The 17,284-nt window shown below is 38.4% G+C and overlaps 1 protein-coding gene and 1 long non-coding RNA gene across 3 annotated transcripts; one reads left to right on the forward strand and one right to left on the reverse strand.

Moving 5' to 3' along the window:
• Positions 1-431: 431 nt before the first annotated feature.
• LOC136263327 (uncharacterized) lies at positions 432-1,537 on the reverse strand. Its single transcript, XR_010704565.1, has 2 exons — positions 1,488-1,537; positions 432-801 (listed from the first exon to the last, which is right to left on the reverse strand). It is a non-coding gene; the product is annotated as an uncharacterized lncRNA (long non-coding RNA).
• On the forward strand, positions 947-16,436 carry LOC136263326 (DNA topoisomerase 3-beta-1-like). Of its 2 annotated transcripts, XM_066057842.1 has the most exons (22): positions 1,437-1,846; positions 1,897-1,974; positions 2,320-2,388; positions 2,680-2,730; positions 2,781-2,851; positions 2,938-3,034; positions 4,059-4,193; positions 5,656-5,765; positions 5,809-5,950; positions 7,077-7,135; positions 7,188-7,271; positions 8,437-8,557; positions 12,664-12,846; positions 13,769-13,858; positions 13,910-14,029; positions 14,328-14,402; positions 14,447-14,589; positions 14,932-15,049; positions 15,103-15,165; positions 15,442-15,647; positions 15,771-15,873; positions 16,146-16,436. In XM_066057842.1, exons 1-22 carry the CDS (start codon positions 1,520-1,522, stop codon positions 16,329-16,331), a joined length of 2,631 nt encoding a protein of 876 aa, XP_065913914.1. In that variant the 5' UTR covers positions 1,437-1,519; the 3' UTR covers positions 16,332-16,436. The 2 variants fall into 2 exon arrangements, with proteins under 2 accessions (XP_065913915.1, XP_065913914.1); XM_066057843.1 differs by lacking the exons at positions 1,437-1,846; positions 1,897-1,974 and adding an exon at positions 947-1,023.
• The last annotated feature ends 848 nt before the right edge of the window (positions 16,437-17,284 follow it).

A 17,284-nucleotide genomic window follows, 5' to 3' on the forward strand; every position in this document is an offset into this window, starting at 1 on the left:
TACCACCAGAGGTCACCACCGTAAACTCTTTAAATTTCGATCTCGGCTGCTAGTGAGGCATAATTTTTTCACCAACAGAGTAGTTAATTTGTGGAATTCTCTTCCAGCAGATGTTATTTCTGCACCAACCGTGGCATTGTTTAAGAAGAATCTTGATGATTTATGGAGAACAACAAGATATGGGCACTCTCAAAGGCCTGCGGCCTAGCTTGACAGTCTTGTACTGCCAAGCAATTTTTGTCCATTAATAATAATAATAATAATAAACATGATGTTTTACTCAACCCACAATCAATCAATCTACTAGCATACACAGTTAGAGAGCGCCCACTCAGATCTTTGTGGCTTTAAGAACTGAAACCTCAGCTTTGCCTTGGGTTTTTAAAATCACAAAGATCCTCATGGTATCTAGGTCTCTAACTATTACTGTAAGAGGAAAAAAAGAAAGAACTTCATTAACACTTTTTAACAATCATTAAAACATTAATATGCATTACAGCAATCAATCAAATTTAACTGACTGTTCTTCTACGAGGTCACTTTGGTAATGGTCTAGCTGGAAAGGTTGGGCGTTCCTCTCTTTCTGCTAATACTATTGCTTCCTCCACAAGCCAATGACTTCTGCACAATTAGAGCTTGTGAGTTTCCCAGAAATTGAGATACAGACCATTGAGACACAGTGTCCCCTGGCATGTGCTGTCCAAAGAATACTGACTTCCACAGTCTTGACTAAACCTTGTCAGCACATATTTTGTATCCTCATGATGCAGGAAACATCTCACTAATCCGTCAAAGAATGATCTAAGAGTTACGCATTAAACGTGGAACAGTGAATGTGTATAATTTGTTCTTACAACAAATTCTTTATAGACGGGTTGCCTTTTTAAGGCGTGGTCGTTTTGCCGTAAATTTTCCACATACTTTCCGAGTTCGCTAAGTCAAAAATGTATTACGGCTATTGGAGAAAATGAACGTTTCGGTTAACTTTAGCAAGCAAGAGTTAGCCAGCCTTCAGAACAGAAAGTATGTTATAGAGAAAAGTTCGAGCTATAACATATCCAGCGTGTAAGGTGAAGGCTGAGCGAGAAGATGATTTTCTCTCAATTTCGGGTTTTTGGAAAGCGATAAAACTCGCTGAAAACATTCTTTGTAAGACTTTGCTACTACTTAGAATGATAGACTGGATGATTTTAACTCACCTTGTACCTTTGAAGAATCAAAAACGTTTGTCAAACTATTTTAAAAAATGGGTTTTTTGTTGACTTCTTGACCAACATTGTAATCATGCGTAAAACGGAAAGTCGCGTTTTCTTGCGTTACACAAGGGACACGCCCTAAATAGGCAACCCGTCTATAGTCTAGTCTGTTCGGGCAAAATATGAAATGGCTTGGCTTCTTTGGGAATGGTTTATTCCTCACTGACCAACAAGGTATTGATAAATGTTGGCCTAACCTGCGCAACAATCAATATCGGATCCCAGACATACCTGCTTGCCTCGCTGCTTGCAAATTCGTAAAAATGAACAATGTGACACACATTTCAATTTATTTATGCGCTTTATTTGGAGTTGTAAACAAACCGGGAAAGCACGCTTCTTCAGCCATGCCTGTCGTTTTGATGGTTGCAGAAAAGCCTTCGCTAGCAAAGTCTCTTGCAGATATATTGTCTAGAAGAAACTTCAACACGAGGAAATCTGTGTGTGGTGCTTGCCCAGTTCACGAATACGAGGGAAGCTTTCCTCCTGGTAGTAGCAGAAGGGCTAAGTTTAAAATGACGTCTGTGTGTGGGCATGTGATGAGCTTAGACTTCCAGCCATGTTACAACAACTGGGAGAAAACAGACCCAGTATGCAGCCAACTCCGTATACTGTCTCCGTAAATTATCTTTCATTTCAGGAAGAACTGTTCACAGCTAAGACAATGAAAAAAGAAGCAATGCCAAATCTTCACATCTGCAAATTTTTGGATATCGAAGTAAAGTCACTTCAGTGGAATATCTTAATAATGGGACTAATATTTTTGGGTACTTTAATAATGCTTTATCCTAAAGTTACAGCTCTGCCATTTACTTTGTTACTGCCTTACAAAGATATTTTCACTGTTCATCCTTACTGCAATTATATTAACCAATATGATGGAACCTTTCTACACTTGTCGCCTTCAGGCTAAAAATTCATGGCCTTAGTGGTAAAATAGTACACTTATAAATTCATTTGAGGAATTTAAAGTTGGCCTTTTTAAGAGGTATGTGCCTTTCCTGCTAAGACAGGTTCCACCGTATATGTGTGTATTGATTTTAAGTCTTTATTGTTACAACAGGCCAGAGGTGTGGATTATCTTGTCCTGTGGTTGGACTGTGATAAAGAAGGGGAGAATATCTGCTATGAGGTGAGCTAAACTGTATGACAGATATTGAAAGAACATGCAGCACACCCATCTTGTGTTAAGACTATTTTGTAGAAGTTCAAAATGACATTCATATGTTATCATTTTTGTTCAAATAGGACTGGAGTTTGTACATAAATTAAATATCTAAACTTAATGGAGTAATTACAGTATGTAATAGTACTTCAAACTGTGTTCTAAGGAGTTTACCACAAGTCCAGTAACGAAATACATGGTGACCTTATCGTATATTCTCGGTATTATGGATTCGCCCTTACCTACCTGTTATAATAGGTGATTGATGTGGTGGCACCGATGATGCACCAGCCTATGGGTAGTTATCAGGTGAGGTTGTGGAATGTGGTGTGTGTATTGTTTACCTGTGTGCTGTGCAGACAATATTTCGTGCTCGCTTCTCTGCCATTACTGAGAAGGAGATCAATAAAGCAATGGCCACCTTGGTGGAGTAAGTACTATTGTTTTGTTTACCGTCCACTGTTTAATAGTGCCCTTATTTGATGTGTTGTCATGGTTACATGTATGTCATGTCAGGCCAGACTGGAACCAGTCAAGATCAGTAGATGCTCGTCAAGAGTTGGACTTGCGTATCGGTTGTGCCTTCACACGATTCCAGACGATGTACTTTCAGGTGTGTTACCATTACCCCATAGGGGTGGGGGTGATTCGTCCACTGTGTAGGGTAACAAAGATTCGTGGCAGCTGTTGGCTATTTTGTAGAATTCCAAATAATCCTACCACACAAATTTACACAAATTTGACTTCAAGTGACCTCACTTGCTATACTTGCTGTATAGTGCAGTGACTATAAGAAATATGCCCCAAACATAGCTAAGGTGTATTGTGACCTCATTAATAAGACCACCTCATTATAGAAACCATGTCAAGTAGGTCCCAAACTTAGCTAAAGTGTACTTCATGACCTCATTAATAAGACCACCTCATTATAGTAACCATGTCAAGTAGGTCCCAAACATAGCTAAGGTGTATCGTGACCTCATTAATAAGACCACCTCATTATAGAAACCATGTCAAGTAGGTCCCAAACATAGCCAAGGTGTACTTCATGACCTCATTAATAAGGCCACCTCATTATAGTGACCATGTCAAGTAGGTCCCAAACATAGCTAAGGTGTACTTCATGACCTCATTAATAAGGCCACCTCATTATAGTGACCATGTCAAGTAGGCCCCAAACACAGCGAAAGTGTACTTCATGACCTCATTAATAAGACCACCTCATTATAGTTACCATGTCAAGTAGGTCCCAAACACAGTGAAAGTGTACTTCATGACCTCATTAATAAGGCCACCTCATTATAGTAACCATGTAGGTCCCAAACACAGTGAAAGTGTACTTCATGACCTCATTAATAAGACCACCTCATTATAGTGACCATGTCAAGTAGGTCCCAAACACAGTGAAAGTGTACTTCATGACCTCATTAATAAGGCCACCTCATTATAGTAACCATGTAGGTCCCAAACACAGTGAAAGTGTACTTCATGAACTCATTAATAAGACCACCTCATAGTCATTATTTGGTCTCTGGGGTGGCCCTACTACTTCACACGTTAGTATTTATTGTTCCAATTTTCACTCTTATTTCCAAAACCTGTTAATTATTTAATTTATTTACCTCATCCTCTTACAGAGCAAATATTCAGATCTGGACAGTGCACTAATCTCATATGGACCATGTCAGACCCCAACGTTGGGGTTCTGTGTCCAGCGACATGACATCATACAGAGCTTCAAACCAGAGAAGTACTGGATGATAGACTGCAAGGTGACTGTACCATCAGAGATAGCTTATACTGTATATGATATCACTAAACTTGTCTGGAGAAAACTGTCATGGTTCTGAATTTAAGGGTAAAGAGAACCATGTAGAAAAAGGTCACAAAATTAAGCACTTAGAATAACTCTGTATTATTTACAGGTACAGTGTAGAATATTGAGTACCATTGTGTATCGTACGGTGCAGAATATTGAGTACCATTGTGTGCCGTACGGTGTAGAATATTGAGTACTATTGTGTGCCATACGGTGTAGAATATTGAGTACCATTGTGTGTCATACGGTGTAGAATATTGAGTACCATTGTGTGTCGTATGGCGTAGAATATTGAGTACCATTGTGTGTCGTACGGTGTAGAATATTGAGTACCATTGTGTGTCGTACAGTGTAGAATATTGAGTACCATTGTGTGTCATACGGTGTAGAATATTGAGTACCATTGTGTGTCATACAGTGTAGAATATTGAGTACCATTGTGTGTCGTACAGTGTAGAATATTGAGTACCATTGTGTGTCATACGGTGTAGAATATTGAGTACCATTGTGTGTCGTACAGTGTAGAATATTGAGTACCATTGTGTGTCGTACAGTGTAGAATATTGAGTACCATTGTGTGTTGTACGGTGTAGAATATTGAGTACCATTGTGTGTCGTACGGTGTAGAATATTGAGTACCATTGTGTGTCGTACAGTGTAGAATATTGAGTACCATTGTGTGTCATATGGTATAGAATATTGAGTACCATTGTGCGTTGTACAGTGTAGAATATTGAGTACCATTGTGTATCGTACAGTGTAGAATATTGAGTACCATTGTGTGTCATATGGTATAGAATATTGAGTACCATTGTGCGTTGTACAGTGTAGAATATTGAGTACCATTGTGCGTTGTACAGTGTAGAATATTGAGTACCATTGTGTGTAGAATATTGAGTACCATTGTATGTCGTACGGTGTAGAATATTGAGTACCATTGTGTGTTGTACAGTGTAGAATATTGAGTACCATTGTGTGTTGTACAGTGTAGAATATTGAGTACCATTGTGTGTCGTACGGTGTAGAATATTGAGTACCATTGTGTGTCGTACGGTGTAGAATATTGAGTACCATTGTATGTCGTACGGTATACAATATTGAGTACCATTGTGTGTTGTACAGTGTAGAATATTGAGTACCATTGTATGTTGTACGGTGTAGTTTCAAACCGCTTCTGATAGGTAAAACATTTTTTGACCTCACTAAACAGGAATTACATTACATGTACCGGATACTTTGTGTGTAAATGATCTAGTCAGATAATTTTATAGGTGAACTAATTTAGTAGGTGCAAGACAATCTCTTAATCAATTCTGAAACTATCTTTCCACTTTATCATGACAGGTTTCTCAACTGTAGCATATTTTATTGTAATTATTTTTGTGGTGTGTAATATTGCTCCATTTTTGGTGTAGCTATCATATGGCAGTTGTACATTATCTGTCGACTGGACCAGGCAGAGAATATTTGACCGTGAAGCAGCACTGATGTTTCTGGGCATACTACAAGAGCACCAACAAGCAATGTATGTCACTGTTCTCTCAAGCAATAACTTACATGTGTTACAGGATTACAGATGTTTCAGAGAAACTACGTAACAAGTCCCCTCCAGTAGCATTAAACACAGTAGACATGTTAAGGGTAGCCTCCAGTCAACTCCACATGGGACCACAACATGTGATGCATCTTGCAGAGAAGTTGTACACACAGGTTTGTGATTTTGATGTATCATACAAATCCCTTTTATAGTCCGAAGCCTTCATAACACATTTATACTGTAACTACAGTAGAATCTCAGTTATCCCAAACACCAATTTGTTGCTCTTTTAACGTAGGTGAATGTTCTATTAGAGTAGTAAACTTGACGTTGTAGAGCTCTGCAATATATATTGCCTATAAAATTATTCATACTGAAGTATTAATAAAGTGATGCCCAAAACCAAAACTATATTGCTGAAATATCGAAAATACTGAATGTATGTATTCTAGTGGTTAATAATAACAACCATCTAAGGAGTGGCATCAAAATGAACAGCTGTGTTTACAGTTGGGATAGCTGAGTGCAAATGTTTTTGTTTGTTTGTTTGTTTGTTTGTTTGTTGCCATGCCACTGACTACAGACCATTCCTATTGATTTGTGATCATTATTTTATGTACCATTTAAGGGCAATACCTACATTTGGAAGTTTTATCTCTAGAATACACTAAATAAAGGTTTTTGATAATACCGTTGGGCCCTATTGTCAATGTACAGTACAGTGGAATTCCTCTATTCCAGACAGTGTTATTTACAATGATTTTCAGCATAACTTCAAGGATATAATGTTGTCAGTTATCTTAGCACTACTAACCCTGGGTTTGGCTTGGCCCCTTTGTGTAAGTTGTTAGTAATTAAGGAATGACTAATAGCACAGGTTGCTATGATCTTGCAGTTTCAGCAACCTCCTTACCAATCCCATGCATTGTGAGGTTATCTTTGAATGTGAACATTATGGTAGCTTGCTTCTTAGGAGACTATGCAATATGTTTCTGTTGCACAAGTGACCATATGAATGTATACAGTAGCTCATCTCTAGTGTAAGCCTTGCTTGGAAAGGAGGTTTGTTTGGAAAGAAGATTCGTAGCAAAGGAATTTAAATTTGTTACAAAATTTCCTCTATCAAAACCTTGGGTGCCATTTTAAGCATGTGTATTTGCCTCTTCTGTTAGAGCTTCTTTCCATTGGTATGACACCGGAATTTTTCTTGTATATACACACACCCTTGTATACTAAGCGGATACACTAGTGCAGACTTTACAAGACAGATAGCTAATCTTTGTCTTCTCTACACTACAGGGGTATATTAGCTATCCTCGTACGGAGACAACCAAATATCCTGACAGCTTTGATTTCCAGTGAGTAACATATTCTAAACATTGATAATTTGTTTCAAGTTCTCATTTTCAGTTCCATTCTGGTCCAGTTTAAGGGTGATGCACAATGGAGGGAACATGTTGATCTTCTGCTCACGGCTAAAGTAAAATGCCCCAAGTAAGCAGTTAATTTTGATAGTAGAAGAAATGATGTAATGTGTCACTTAGTATGTCATTGCTGTCTAAGAATTGTCCCCTATAACAGTAATGTGTCATATCTCAATTTTCTTAGTGCCAAAATTGTTGTTCAAGTCAAGTACATTGCCATCAGGTGCTTGTTTTATTGAACAAAGCTCTGTATATAAATAATAAATGGCTGTTTGGTTATTACATACTTTCAATCAATTATATTACATGATCACCCCCGCCCCTTATTAGTTTAGATAATCAATCCTCCACTTACTGTGTAATTAATCCCTTTTAAAATGTTGAAAAATTCACATATTGCTCAAATTACTCTAATAGAACAATAGAGGTGTACCGATAATCGGATCAGCTAAAATATCGGCCACCGATATGGTAATTTCTACCAATATTGGTATCGGTACAGAACAGCAGGAGGACCGATATCGCTACCGATATTTATACAGTAGCAATAGTTTGTACATAAACAGATTATGCACAGGTTTTCTATGTTATCCATGTGGATCTTTAGTGTCAGTGGCTTATTGTTCACTCTGCAACAAGCACTACGCAGTGAGAAACCATACAAATACACGAGATTCTAGTGTGGGTTTTGCTGCAAAGCTTATCACAGTCTTTACAAATGAAGCAGTACCTTTGTAATAAAAAGAAGGGTCACAGGATAACCAAGGAAACTTGCAGTACCAGTTTTCTCACAAGGCCATTTATACGTAGAATGTAGAATGCGGAGTAATGCAGAAATATCTGTTTAAGGCTTCATGGGAGTATACATAAAAATGTTTTTGGGTACCTAATTGTCTGGATTGCACAATAGAAACCCAAGCTGTATACCACCACAATGAATACATGCAGGTCAATGTATATACACTTTTGTTTGCTTAAAACTACAATGCAAATATCGGATCGGCTATCGGTTATCGGTTTCTTTTGGTGGCATCAATATCGGATATCGGTACATGCCAAAAACCCATATCGGTACACTTCTATAGAACAATCGGGTTTCAGTGACTAAATTATCTATGTCACACTTCTATTAAGGAGTGGTTTAAGCCTTTTATAAGATTAAACATCTCAAGAGCTTTACAGTGTCTATGCCCGAAAGTTTCAAGTAAATAAAGTACTGTTTCTTCTCCCTGTAGGGGTGGCAAAGACGTCGGTGATCACCCCCCAATCACTCCAATGAAATGTGCTAGTCGTCATGAGCTTAGTGGAGACAGCTGGCGTCTCTATGAGTATATCGTGCAACATTTCATTGGCTCAGTAAGTTTATGTGTGTGATGTGTTGTTACTGACTGTCCTATTACAGTAGTTTAGTGTACCAGTAAACTTTTATATGAATGATGGATTTTTGAACAAGTCTAATATTTTTTTAAACCAGGCGTGTGCCCACAGCTGGCATGTTTTTCTGAAAAGTGTGTATGTGTGTGTGTGTGTGTGTGTGTGTGTGTGTGTGTGTGTGTGTAGTAGTAGTAGTGGTAGTAGTAGTAGTGTGTGTTTGGGTGTAGTAGTGTGTGTGTGTGTGTAGTAGTGTGTGTGTGTAGTAGTGGTAGTGTGTGTGTGTGTGTGTGTGTGTGTGTGTGTGTGTGTGTGTGTGTGTGTGTGTAGTAGTAGTAGTAGTGTGTGTGTGTAGTAGTGTGCGTGTACGTTTGTGTGTGTAGTAGTGTGTGTGTGTGTGTGTAGTAGTGTGTGTGTGAGTGTGTGTAGTAGTGTGTGTGTACGTTTGTGTGCATAGTAGTGTGTGTGTGTGTGTGTAGTAGAGTGTGTGTGTGTGTGTGTGTGTGTGTGTGTGTGTGTGTAGTAGTAGTAGTAGTGTGTGTGTGTGTAGTAGTGTGCGTGTACGTTTGTGTGTGTAGTAGTGTGTGTGTGTGTGTGTGTAGTAGTGTGTGTGTGAGTGTGTGTAGTAGTGTGTGTGTACGTTTGTGTGCATAGTAGTGTGTGTGTGTGTGTAGTAGAGTGTGTGTGTGTGTGTGTGTGTGTGTGTGTGTGTGTGCGTGTGTGTGTGTGTATGTACCTATCTACCTGTTTGTCCATACACATCCATATGTGAGCAAAACCATTAAATGGTAAAAGCAGCCAGTATGTGAGAATAAAGGCTAAAATTAATATGCCTGTATTATACTTCTGCACAGGTAAGTTCTGGCTTGAAGCGGTTTCATTTCCCAGTTTTAAAAACGGGTATGGCGACTTTGTACAAACTTTGTGAGCAGTCTTCCCATTGGGATTTTCAGGTGTTTAATTGCCAAAAAAACATTGGAGCAGGCCTTATAGGGTACCAGGAAAAGCATATCTCTTCAACTTGAAGGGGGACATGTCCCCACATCTGCGAACGAAAATTAATTGTATATAGCACCTCGAAAGTTTGATAAGAGAATATGCAAAAAAACCAAAAAAAAAACATGATAGACTATAAAACAGTTGAAAAGATACTTCTGTGTGTAATATACTGTTTGCTTAAATAGCGCTTCCTTAATGATACTTAGCAACGTAATTAGAGAATTGCTAAGTACTTCATGAATTAGGAGATCTGGAATTACAAACCCTATTAGCTAAAATAATAGCATAGCATTGCATACATAGTCCAGATGAGCTAGCTGCATGGTGCCTGGGTTTTAGAAATAGCGCAGCATCAACTTGTACTGTATTCTGTTGTAGTGTTTACCTTTGCAAATGCACTGAGCTTTCCACACATGTTGTAAGTACATCTACCCTGTGGTACGATACAGTAGATTCTGAGATGTTGAACTGAACAGTTGGGGCATGTAAAAATGAAGCAATCACATAATTTATTATTATTATTAACACTTTACAGTGACCAGCACTGAAGGTCTGACAGCAACATGTGCTGCAGCCTTAGGTAATATTTTCTACCATACGTAGGACATATTGTGCAGCTTATTTAAGTTAGTTCAAGAGTCATGGGCTGTGTTGTGTTCACATTGGACCAATGGAGTGTATTTTGGGTTATAGAAGTTTTTAGTACTAAGATTCTGACTCCCTGGCAATGTTATACTAATATATATATGACTGAAATATATACACACATTGTGTCTTAGAGGATTATAACAAATGTGTGATAACTAGGGCTGATCAAATGCTCTGCTCAGAAAGAGTACACAATCTTCTGTAAACTATAATGAAGTTTTCGTATTAATGTGTGATGCACCAATTCAGTCTTGAGTAATCAATTCTATGGTATATGCTACTGGTGGATCAGTAGATGTCTAAGATGAACCACTTTGGCTCACTCACTAAAAAGTTTGTTTCTTGTGAAGCCATACATTCTTTAATACTTCAGTGTAGTACTGCAAACTTCCCTAGTAGAACATTCACCTTTTCATAAGGGTTTGAATCAAGATACACAGTAGTGTGTTGTACGGCCCAAGAATCCGGCGTACCAAACCATGAGTATATTAACAAGAAGAAAGAAAACACAATTTTCATACCTATGTAGCTCTGCAATCCCTATTCGATTGGAACCAAATTTTCTAGAGAAGTGCCAGCCAGTTAGGGGAGTCTACATACCAAATTTGAAGAAAATCGCTCCAGCCATTTCCGAGATACGAGCGAACAAAATTTCATTTTATTTTCTTCATTTTTATCTTCTTCATTTCGCACACTTCGCAAAATCCGCCTTAAAACACAAATGCATGCTACAATCGGGCTGAAATTTGGCTTGAAGGGCTCATTAAGGCGGATCTCAGTACCAACTTTGCTAGGAATCCGATGAACATTCACGGAGTTATGACCGATTATTTGCGTAAAATAAGGTCGAAGGTCTGTCACGCCTACAGGGTAAACCCCTTGGAGGAATGAGTTGAAAATTGCTATGTAGATGGAGTAACCATTGTAGGAGTGCCTTTTTGTGGTTGAAAAGAATGGAGATAAAGACCATGGAGATATGACACAAAATCCAACTTGTGTCACAATTACGCGATCGATGTTTATGAATAAAAAAACTATTAGTTTTCACGCCTACCAGGCAAACCACTTAGAGCAATGAGCTGAAAATCAGTATGTAGCTGGAATAATCATCATAGAAAGTCCTTGCAGTAGTACAGAAGAATCGGATTACAAACCACTGAGTTACGATTCGAAAGGCAACTACGTGTAGCATATGCGAGATTGAGATACTCTAATAGAACAGTCACCCTAATAGAGCATTCAACTACGTTTATAACTTACTCCATTATAGAATTATATTACATTGCAAGTTAGTCTGAAGGGAATTCAGCTACAAACAATTAATCTGATTGACAATTCAACTACAGGTAAGTCACCCTGTGGAGAGTTCACCTAAAAACAAGGAAACAAGTCACCCTGTAGAGAGATCAGCTAGAAACAAATCACCTTGTAGGGAGTTCAAAATCACCCTGTAGAGAGTTCAACTACAAACAGATTAACCCTGCAGAGAATTCAGCTAGAAACAAGTCACCCTGTAGAGAGAATCCGTAGAGAGTTCATCTACAAGCAAATCACCCTGTAGAGACTTCAGCTACATTTCAAGTCACCCAGTAGAGAGATCAGCTGCAAACAAGTTATCCATAGGGAATAATTGACATGTAATAAATATATGCATTATATATATATATAATTTGTACATTTACTGATAAAATCAGAAATAGTTAAAGTATTTAAAATAATCTGTTCATCTTTTCTTCCTGTGGTAAAGAAAAAAAGATAGGTTAAAAAAGCCCCAAAGCTGGCCTATTTGGGGTATACAAATACAAAAGGAAGTGAAATCTAATCCAAAACAGCCAAGCTGTAAAAAAAGAGTGCAGCCCTCAAAAATGCTATGGTGAAAAAAGATGTGAAATCCAAGATGGCGGCCAAGAAATGGCTGTGATGGTAGGTTAATGAAAAAAAATTTATAATCTAATCCAAAACAGCCAAGCCATAAAAAAGAGTACGGCCCATGGTGAAAAAAGATGTGAAATCCAAGGTGGCGGCCAAGAAATGGCTGTGATGGTAAGTTAATGGTAAAAATTTTAATAACGACAATTCAGGTGAATTTTGTGCCACTTGGTCTTGGCACAAAATTCACCTGAATTGTCGTTATTAAATTTTTTACCATTAACCTACCATCACAGCCATTTCTTGGCCTCTACCTTGGATTTCACATCTTTTTTCACCATAGCCTTTTTGAGGGCTGCACTCTTTTTTTACAGCTTGGCTGTTTTGGATTAGATTATAAAATTTTTACCGTTGACCTACCATCACAGCCATTTCTTGGCCGCTACCTTGGATTTCACATCTTTTTTCACCATAGCCTTTTTGAAGGCTGCACTCTTTTTTTACAGCTTTGCTGTTTTGGATTAGATTATGTTACCTTGAGAGAGGTTGTAAATGTAATACTGTTATTGTACTAGCTCTCACCGCCTTGTCAGTTTAAAGTGACACAGGCAACATTTGGGGTTGGAGGTGAGGAGTTTACCTGGTCAGGAACACAACCAGTTACACCTGGCTTCACTGCTGTGATGACGTGGATGGCTGTAGCCAGTCATATTGCACAAGTGGAACTGGCAAAGGGACAAAACTGGGACATCAAACAGGTCAGTACATTTTGTAGAATATTTTTGCACCATTTATATTCGAGGATCATTTACTTTCTATGCAAGATGCAAGTTACCTTTTGTAACTGGCAGTTACAAAATTAAAATTTTGTGAATGGCCAAACATCTGCCAGATTTGCTTCCTTCAAAAATTTATGCTGAAAAAACTCAAGTAGAAGCTTATTGTCTATTAATAAATGAGTGCTTGTGCACGTAACATCCCTATTACTTATTTTAAACTACTTAAATGTTTGTAAGAGACAACTTTCCCCTGCTAAATTTCAATATTGTACCCTACAAACTAGTTCTATTTGATGATCAATTTATATACATTTGTGGCGTGGTACAGTCATGTTGTCTTTCGATTGGCACAACTTGACAAGTCCCAATTTGACTTGTTAGCTAGCAACTCAAACTCCATCAGCTCTTGCTTGACAAATAATGTGGCAGAGTGTTGAGTAGATTCATTAAATGTACGGAAAGTTATAAATATCAAACTTGGATATCAGGAAATGCTATAATGGTGGTTTTGTCACATAATATATTACAGACAAGTTAAAAAGTGTAACTTGTGGTGACTGTTCTATTAGAGGACATATTCTGATCTCAAAAACAAGATGGGTACATGTTCCCTGTGTACCCTCTCCTGTTATGTATAATTTTCTAGGTGCATGCAATGTGTGTTCCAGAACGCTCACAAGCCACCTGAACACAATGAATCGTTTCCTAACTAAAGTAGTAAGCCTTACTTATCCATACCTTTTTTATAAATGAGGCTAAAACTATTTCCACTGTTGGCAACAGATGGTACAATTACACACAGTAATATGTCATAGACATTTACACTGTATGACAAATGGTCAACCTCGATCCTCTTCTAGACAGAGTACATGTAGTGGTTGTTCACTCTGTATTGTTACAGTTAAAAGTCTCAGAACACCTTACTAATCCACCAGACTATCTCTCAGAGAGTGAGCTGATTGGACTGATGGAGAAACATGGGATTGGAACAGTAAGAGCCCCACCTATTCAGATCATGTGATCAGCTTTCTGTCCACTGCAGGATGCAAGCATTTCTGTGCACATTGAGAATATTTGTCAACGTAACTACGTGAAGGTCGATAGTGGACGGAGACTGATCCCTACTAAACTAGGAATTGTACTAGTCCATGGATACCAGAAGGTTCTGATTAGTATAATGTATTGAGTGAACCTCTCTTAATGGCACTCTCTGATTGAACATAACTATGGCACAATTTTGGTTTAACAGCTCCACCATACACTTTCACCTCAGGAAGAAAAACCTTTGTTGTTGTAGTAAAATTACTCAGCCTGGTCCCAAAGTGTTGGTTATGGAAACGTTCAAAACCAGTTTGCAAAACACTTGCAAGATCTTGCTGGCTTTTCTTGTAAGACCTTCCAAGGAGCTTGCACCTGGGGTTTCACTGATATGAAAATTACAAATTTTTTCTTGACTGTAGATTGATGCAGAGCTGGTCTTACCTACAATGAGATCTGCAGTGGAAGAGCAACTGAACTTGATAGCATTAGGAAGGGTAGGGTTGTTGTACCTGCCATTGCTGTTGCTATTGATATATAGGCAGATTTTGACTCTGTACTTCAGCACAGCTTGGACATATTTGGACGCAAGTTTCACTATTTCCGCAGTGGCATATCTGGCATGGACGAACTGTTTGAAGCAAGCTTTACATCAGTAGCAGAAGGAGGGAAACCTTTATCAAGGTAATGCATATCCGCAATAGAAATTAGATAAAGATTTTCTCTTGAAGGTCAAATGTATTTCCAACCACAAACACTAGATGATGTATGTACTCCACCTGCTCAATGCAAATTTAGTCGTAATTCCACTTTTAAATATGGTTTTAAAAAGATACTGTGATGGTTAATACAGGGTCATCTGTGGGACTGAAATATATGGCCTCAGTCACTTCTTTTAATTAATGAGGCCACCTTTTGTAGTGACCGTGTCATTTCAAGCAGGCTTCACAAACAGCTAAATCTTGTCTCAGTGGCAGCGGTAGCTACGAAAATGAAATTAAAATGTCTTGTTACTTTGTATTGTAGGTGTGGAAGGTGCATTCGGTTTATGCGCTACATCTCAGCCAAACCCCAACGACTCTACTGCAATACTTGTGATGAGACGTACGCCTTACCACAAGGTGGCACCGTAAAACTGTACAAGGTAATCTCCTATCATGTGTTGAGTGTCTGTGCATCTGTGTGACCTCATATTAGGAGCTAAAGTGTCCATTGGATGGTTTTGAACTAGTCATTTTTTCTACAGGTCCTAAAGGCAAAGTAAGCATTGTATAGACCAGTTACTATGTATATTGCATGTTTGACTCGTTTGTACAAACATATACAATCCAATATCTCTGTAACAGACACTTTAGGACCAAGAAGGTTTGTCCCAGTTTTTGCTGTAATAAAGACAGTTTTGAGGTAAACATACAGTACATATATTGAGCCAGACCTGTTGTTTGCCAAGACTTTCTTTTGTTAGTATCAAGGTAGTTTGTAAATCTTTGCTTATAGAAAACTATAAGACCACATTAAATGTCCTTTTCCCTGTAGACTTACCAACTCTGTCCATTCTGCTATAATCAGCCACCGTTTCCTGGTGTGCCAAAGAACATGGGATGCAATCATTGTCCTCATGTGACATGTCCACATGCCCTTCCCCAGCTCAGCGTGTGTGACTGTAGTGAGTGTGAAGATGGGGTACTAGTACTGGACCCTGCGTCTGGTCCTTGTTGGAGACTAGCCTGTAATAATTCTCAGTATGTGTGTGTGTAGTGCACGCATGCGTGTGTGTAGTGTAGTGTGTGTAGTGTGTTTGTGTGTGTGTAGTGTGTGTGTATGTTTGTGGCATATGTAACACTATAGTGAATTCCCTTCCACAGATGTAAAGTTGTTGCTTCACTGTGTGAAGGAGCTCACCGCGTCTCAGTGACTGAACAATGTTGTGCATGTGGCAGTCGACTGGTGCAGGTTGATTTTAATAAGGTACGCAAGTGCAGTGAAACTCCATTTATTCCAGACACCTTGGTACTGTCTTGAAGTGGCCTTCTTAGTGAGGTATACTGATTTCAGTGGTCTAATTGTATATCCACTAATATGAATGGGACCATGGACAGGTATCCTGATCATCAGTATCTATGTATCATCATACAAATTGATATCTAGAGTTTTAAAGTTTGCACAGTGATACAAGTACATTTATTCATGGATACACCTAGCTGTGAAATATTGTTCCATTCTAGTTATTGCTGTTACAGGCCAATACACCACTGGCTGATGGCAGTGCAACTCATGTAGGGTGTCCTTATTGTGACGGAGTGATAAGCAGTCGGATGGAGTTACACCACAGTGTTAGGGGACATGGTAGGGGCAGAGGAAGGGGCAGAGGAGGAAGAAGAGGGAATCGAAGGGGAAGAGGTTCATCTGGTAGAGGCAGACATTAATGAATGATAATTAAGTTCACTTTTATATATTTTATTGCATTCATTCATTGCATGTACCATGATGCAATACACTCAGGTATCAAGATGCAATGATGGTAGTGATAATAATGTTTAATAAGCCATGAAAATGGCTGCCACCTTTGACTTCACAACTTTTTTCACTCAGGCTTTTTGAAGGCCGCACTCTTTTTATATTTGGCTGTGTTTTGTGTGGATATACTTTCCCTGAGACACTCCAATAGAAAAGTCACATACTCTAATAGAATATTCAGTTGATTTTCAAATTTAAGGTGTACTTTAAGTCATTTAACTGTTCTAAATGATGAACTAGTAAACCAGCTGTTTTGTATACACAGTAGTATACAGGCAGTCAGATAATTTAACTGTGTGGATGGTAGTATAATATTTATAGGCTGTTAAATAAATAGCACTTGCATGTTATAAGAATGTCAGATAAGCAACCTGATACACGTTGGCTGCTAAAACCTTTAGATGTTAAAGCTGTGGTACAAGCAGGTTATACTATGTTCAGCTGTGTGGTATTGTTCTGTCTCAGGCTCACGTAACAGAACATTGATGTACTTGTAGCATAATGTAACAACTTACCACTTTTTTTTTAAAACTGGTGCCATCATCATAAATCCAGTTTACTAAAACTATAAAATAAATGCTTTACCTATGGAGCCAAAGATAAGTCTTTATACCATACTCTCTTGAGGTTAAAAGTCAAAGGTTGCCATAAGTATTTAAGAGGACGATTACATATTACAAAGTATATTACATGTTACGTATATATTAGTCGTACGCATGATCTTTCCCTTTGGTTGAGTGGAATATCTACCCAAGTAGCATACGATGGCAGAATTCTTTGTGTCAACAGATCAGTACATATATAGTTTCAACGTAACAGCAAGAGGCATATCACATAGAATGTGAATTACACAGGTCTTGGG

Source organism: Dysidea avara, chromosome 8 (genome assembly GCF_963678975.1).
Source record: "Dysidea avara chromosome 8, odDysAvar1.4, whole genome shotgun sequence".
Taxonomy (NCBI): domain Eukaryota; kingdom Metazoa; phylum Porifera; class Demospongiae; order Dictyoceratida; family Dysideidae; genus Dysidea; species Dysidea avara.

What these genes read in the sequence shown, in the direction of transcription:
- LOC136263326 (XM_066057842.1), top strand. Translation starts at nt 1,520, where the DNA reads ATGAACAATGTGACACACATTTCAATTTATTTATGCGCTTTATTTGGA. An exon ending in CCTGACAGCTTTGATTTCCA is followed by an intron (nt 7,136 to 7,187) that starts GTGAGTAACATA and finishes TCTCATTTTCAG; the next exon opens with TTCCATTCTGGTCCAGTTTA. An exon ending in CTACAGGTCCTAAAGGCAAA is followed by an intron (nt 15,166 to 15,441) that starts GTAAGCATTGTA and finishes TTTTCCCTGTAG; the next exon opens with ACTTACCAACTCTGTCCATT.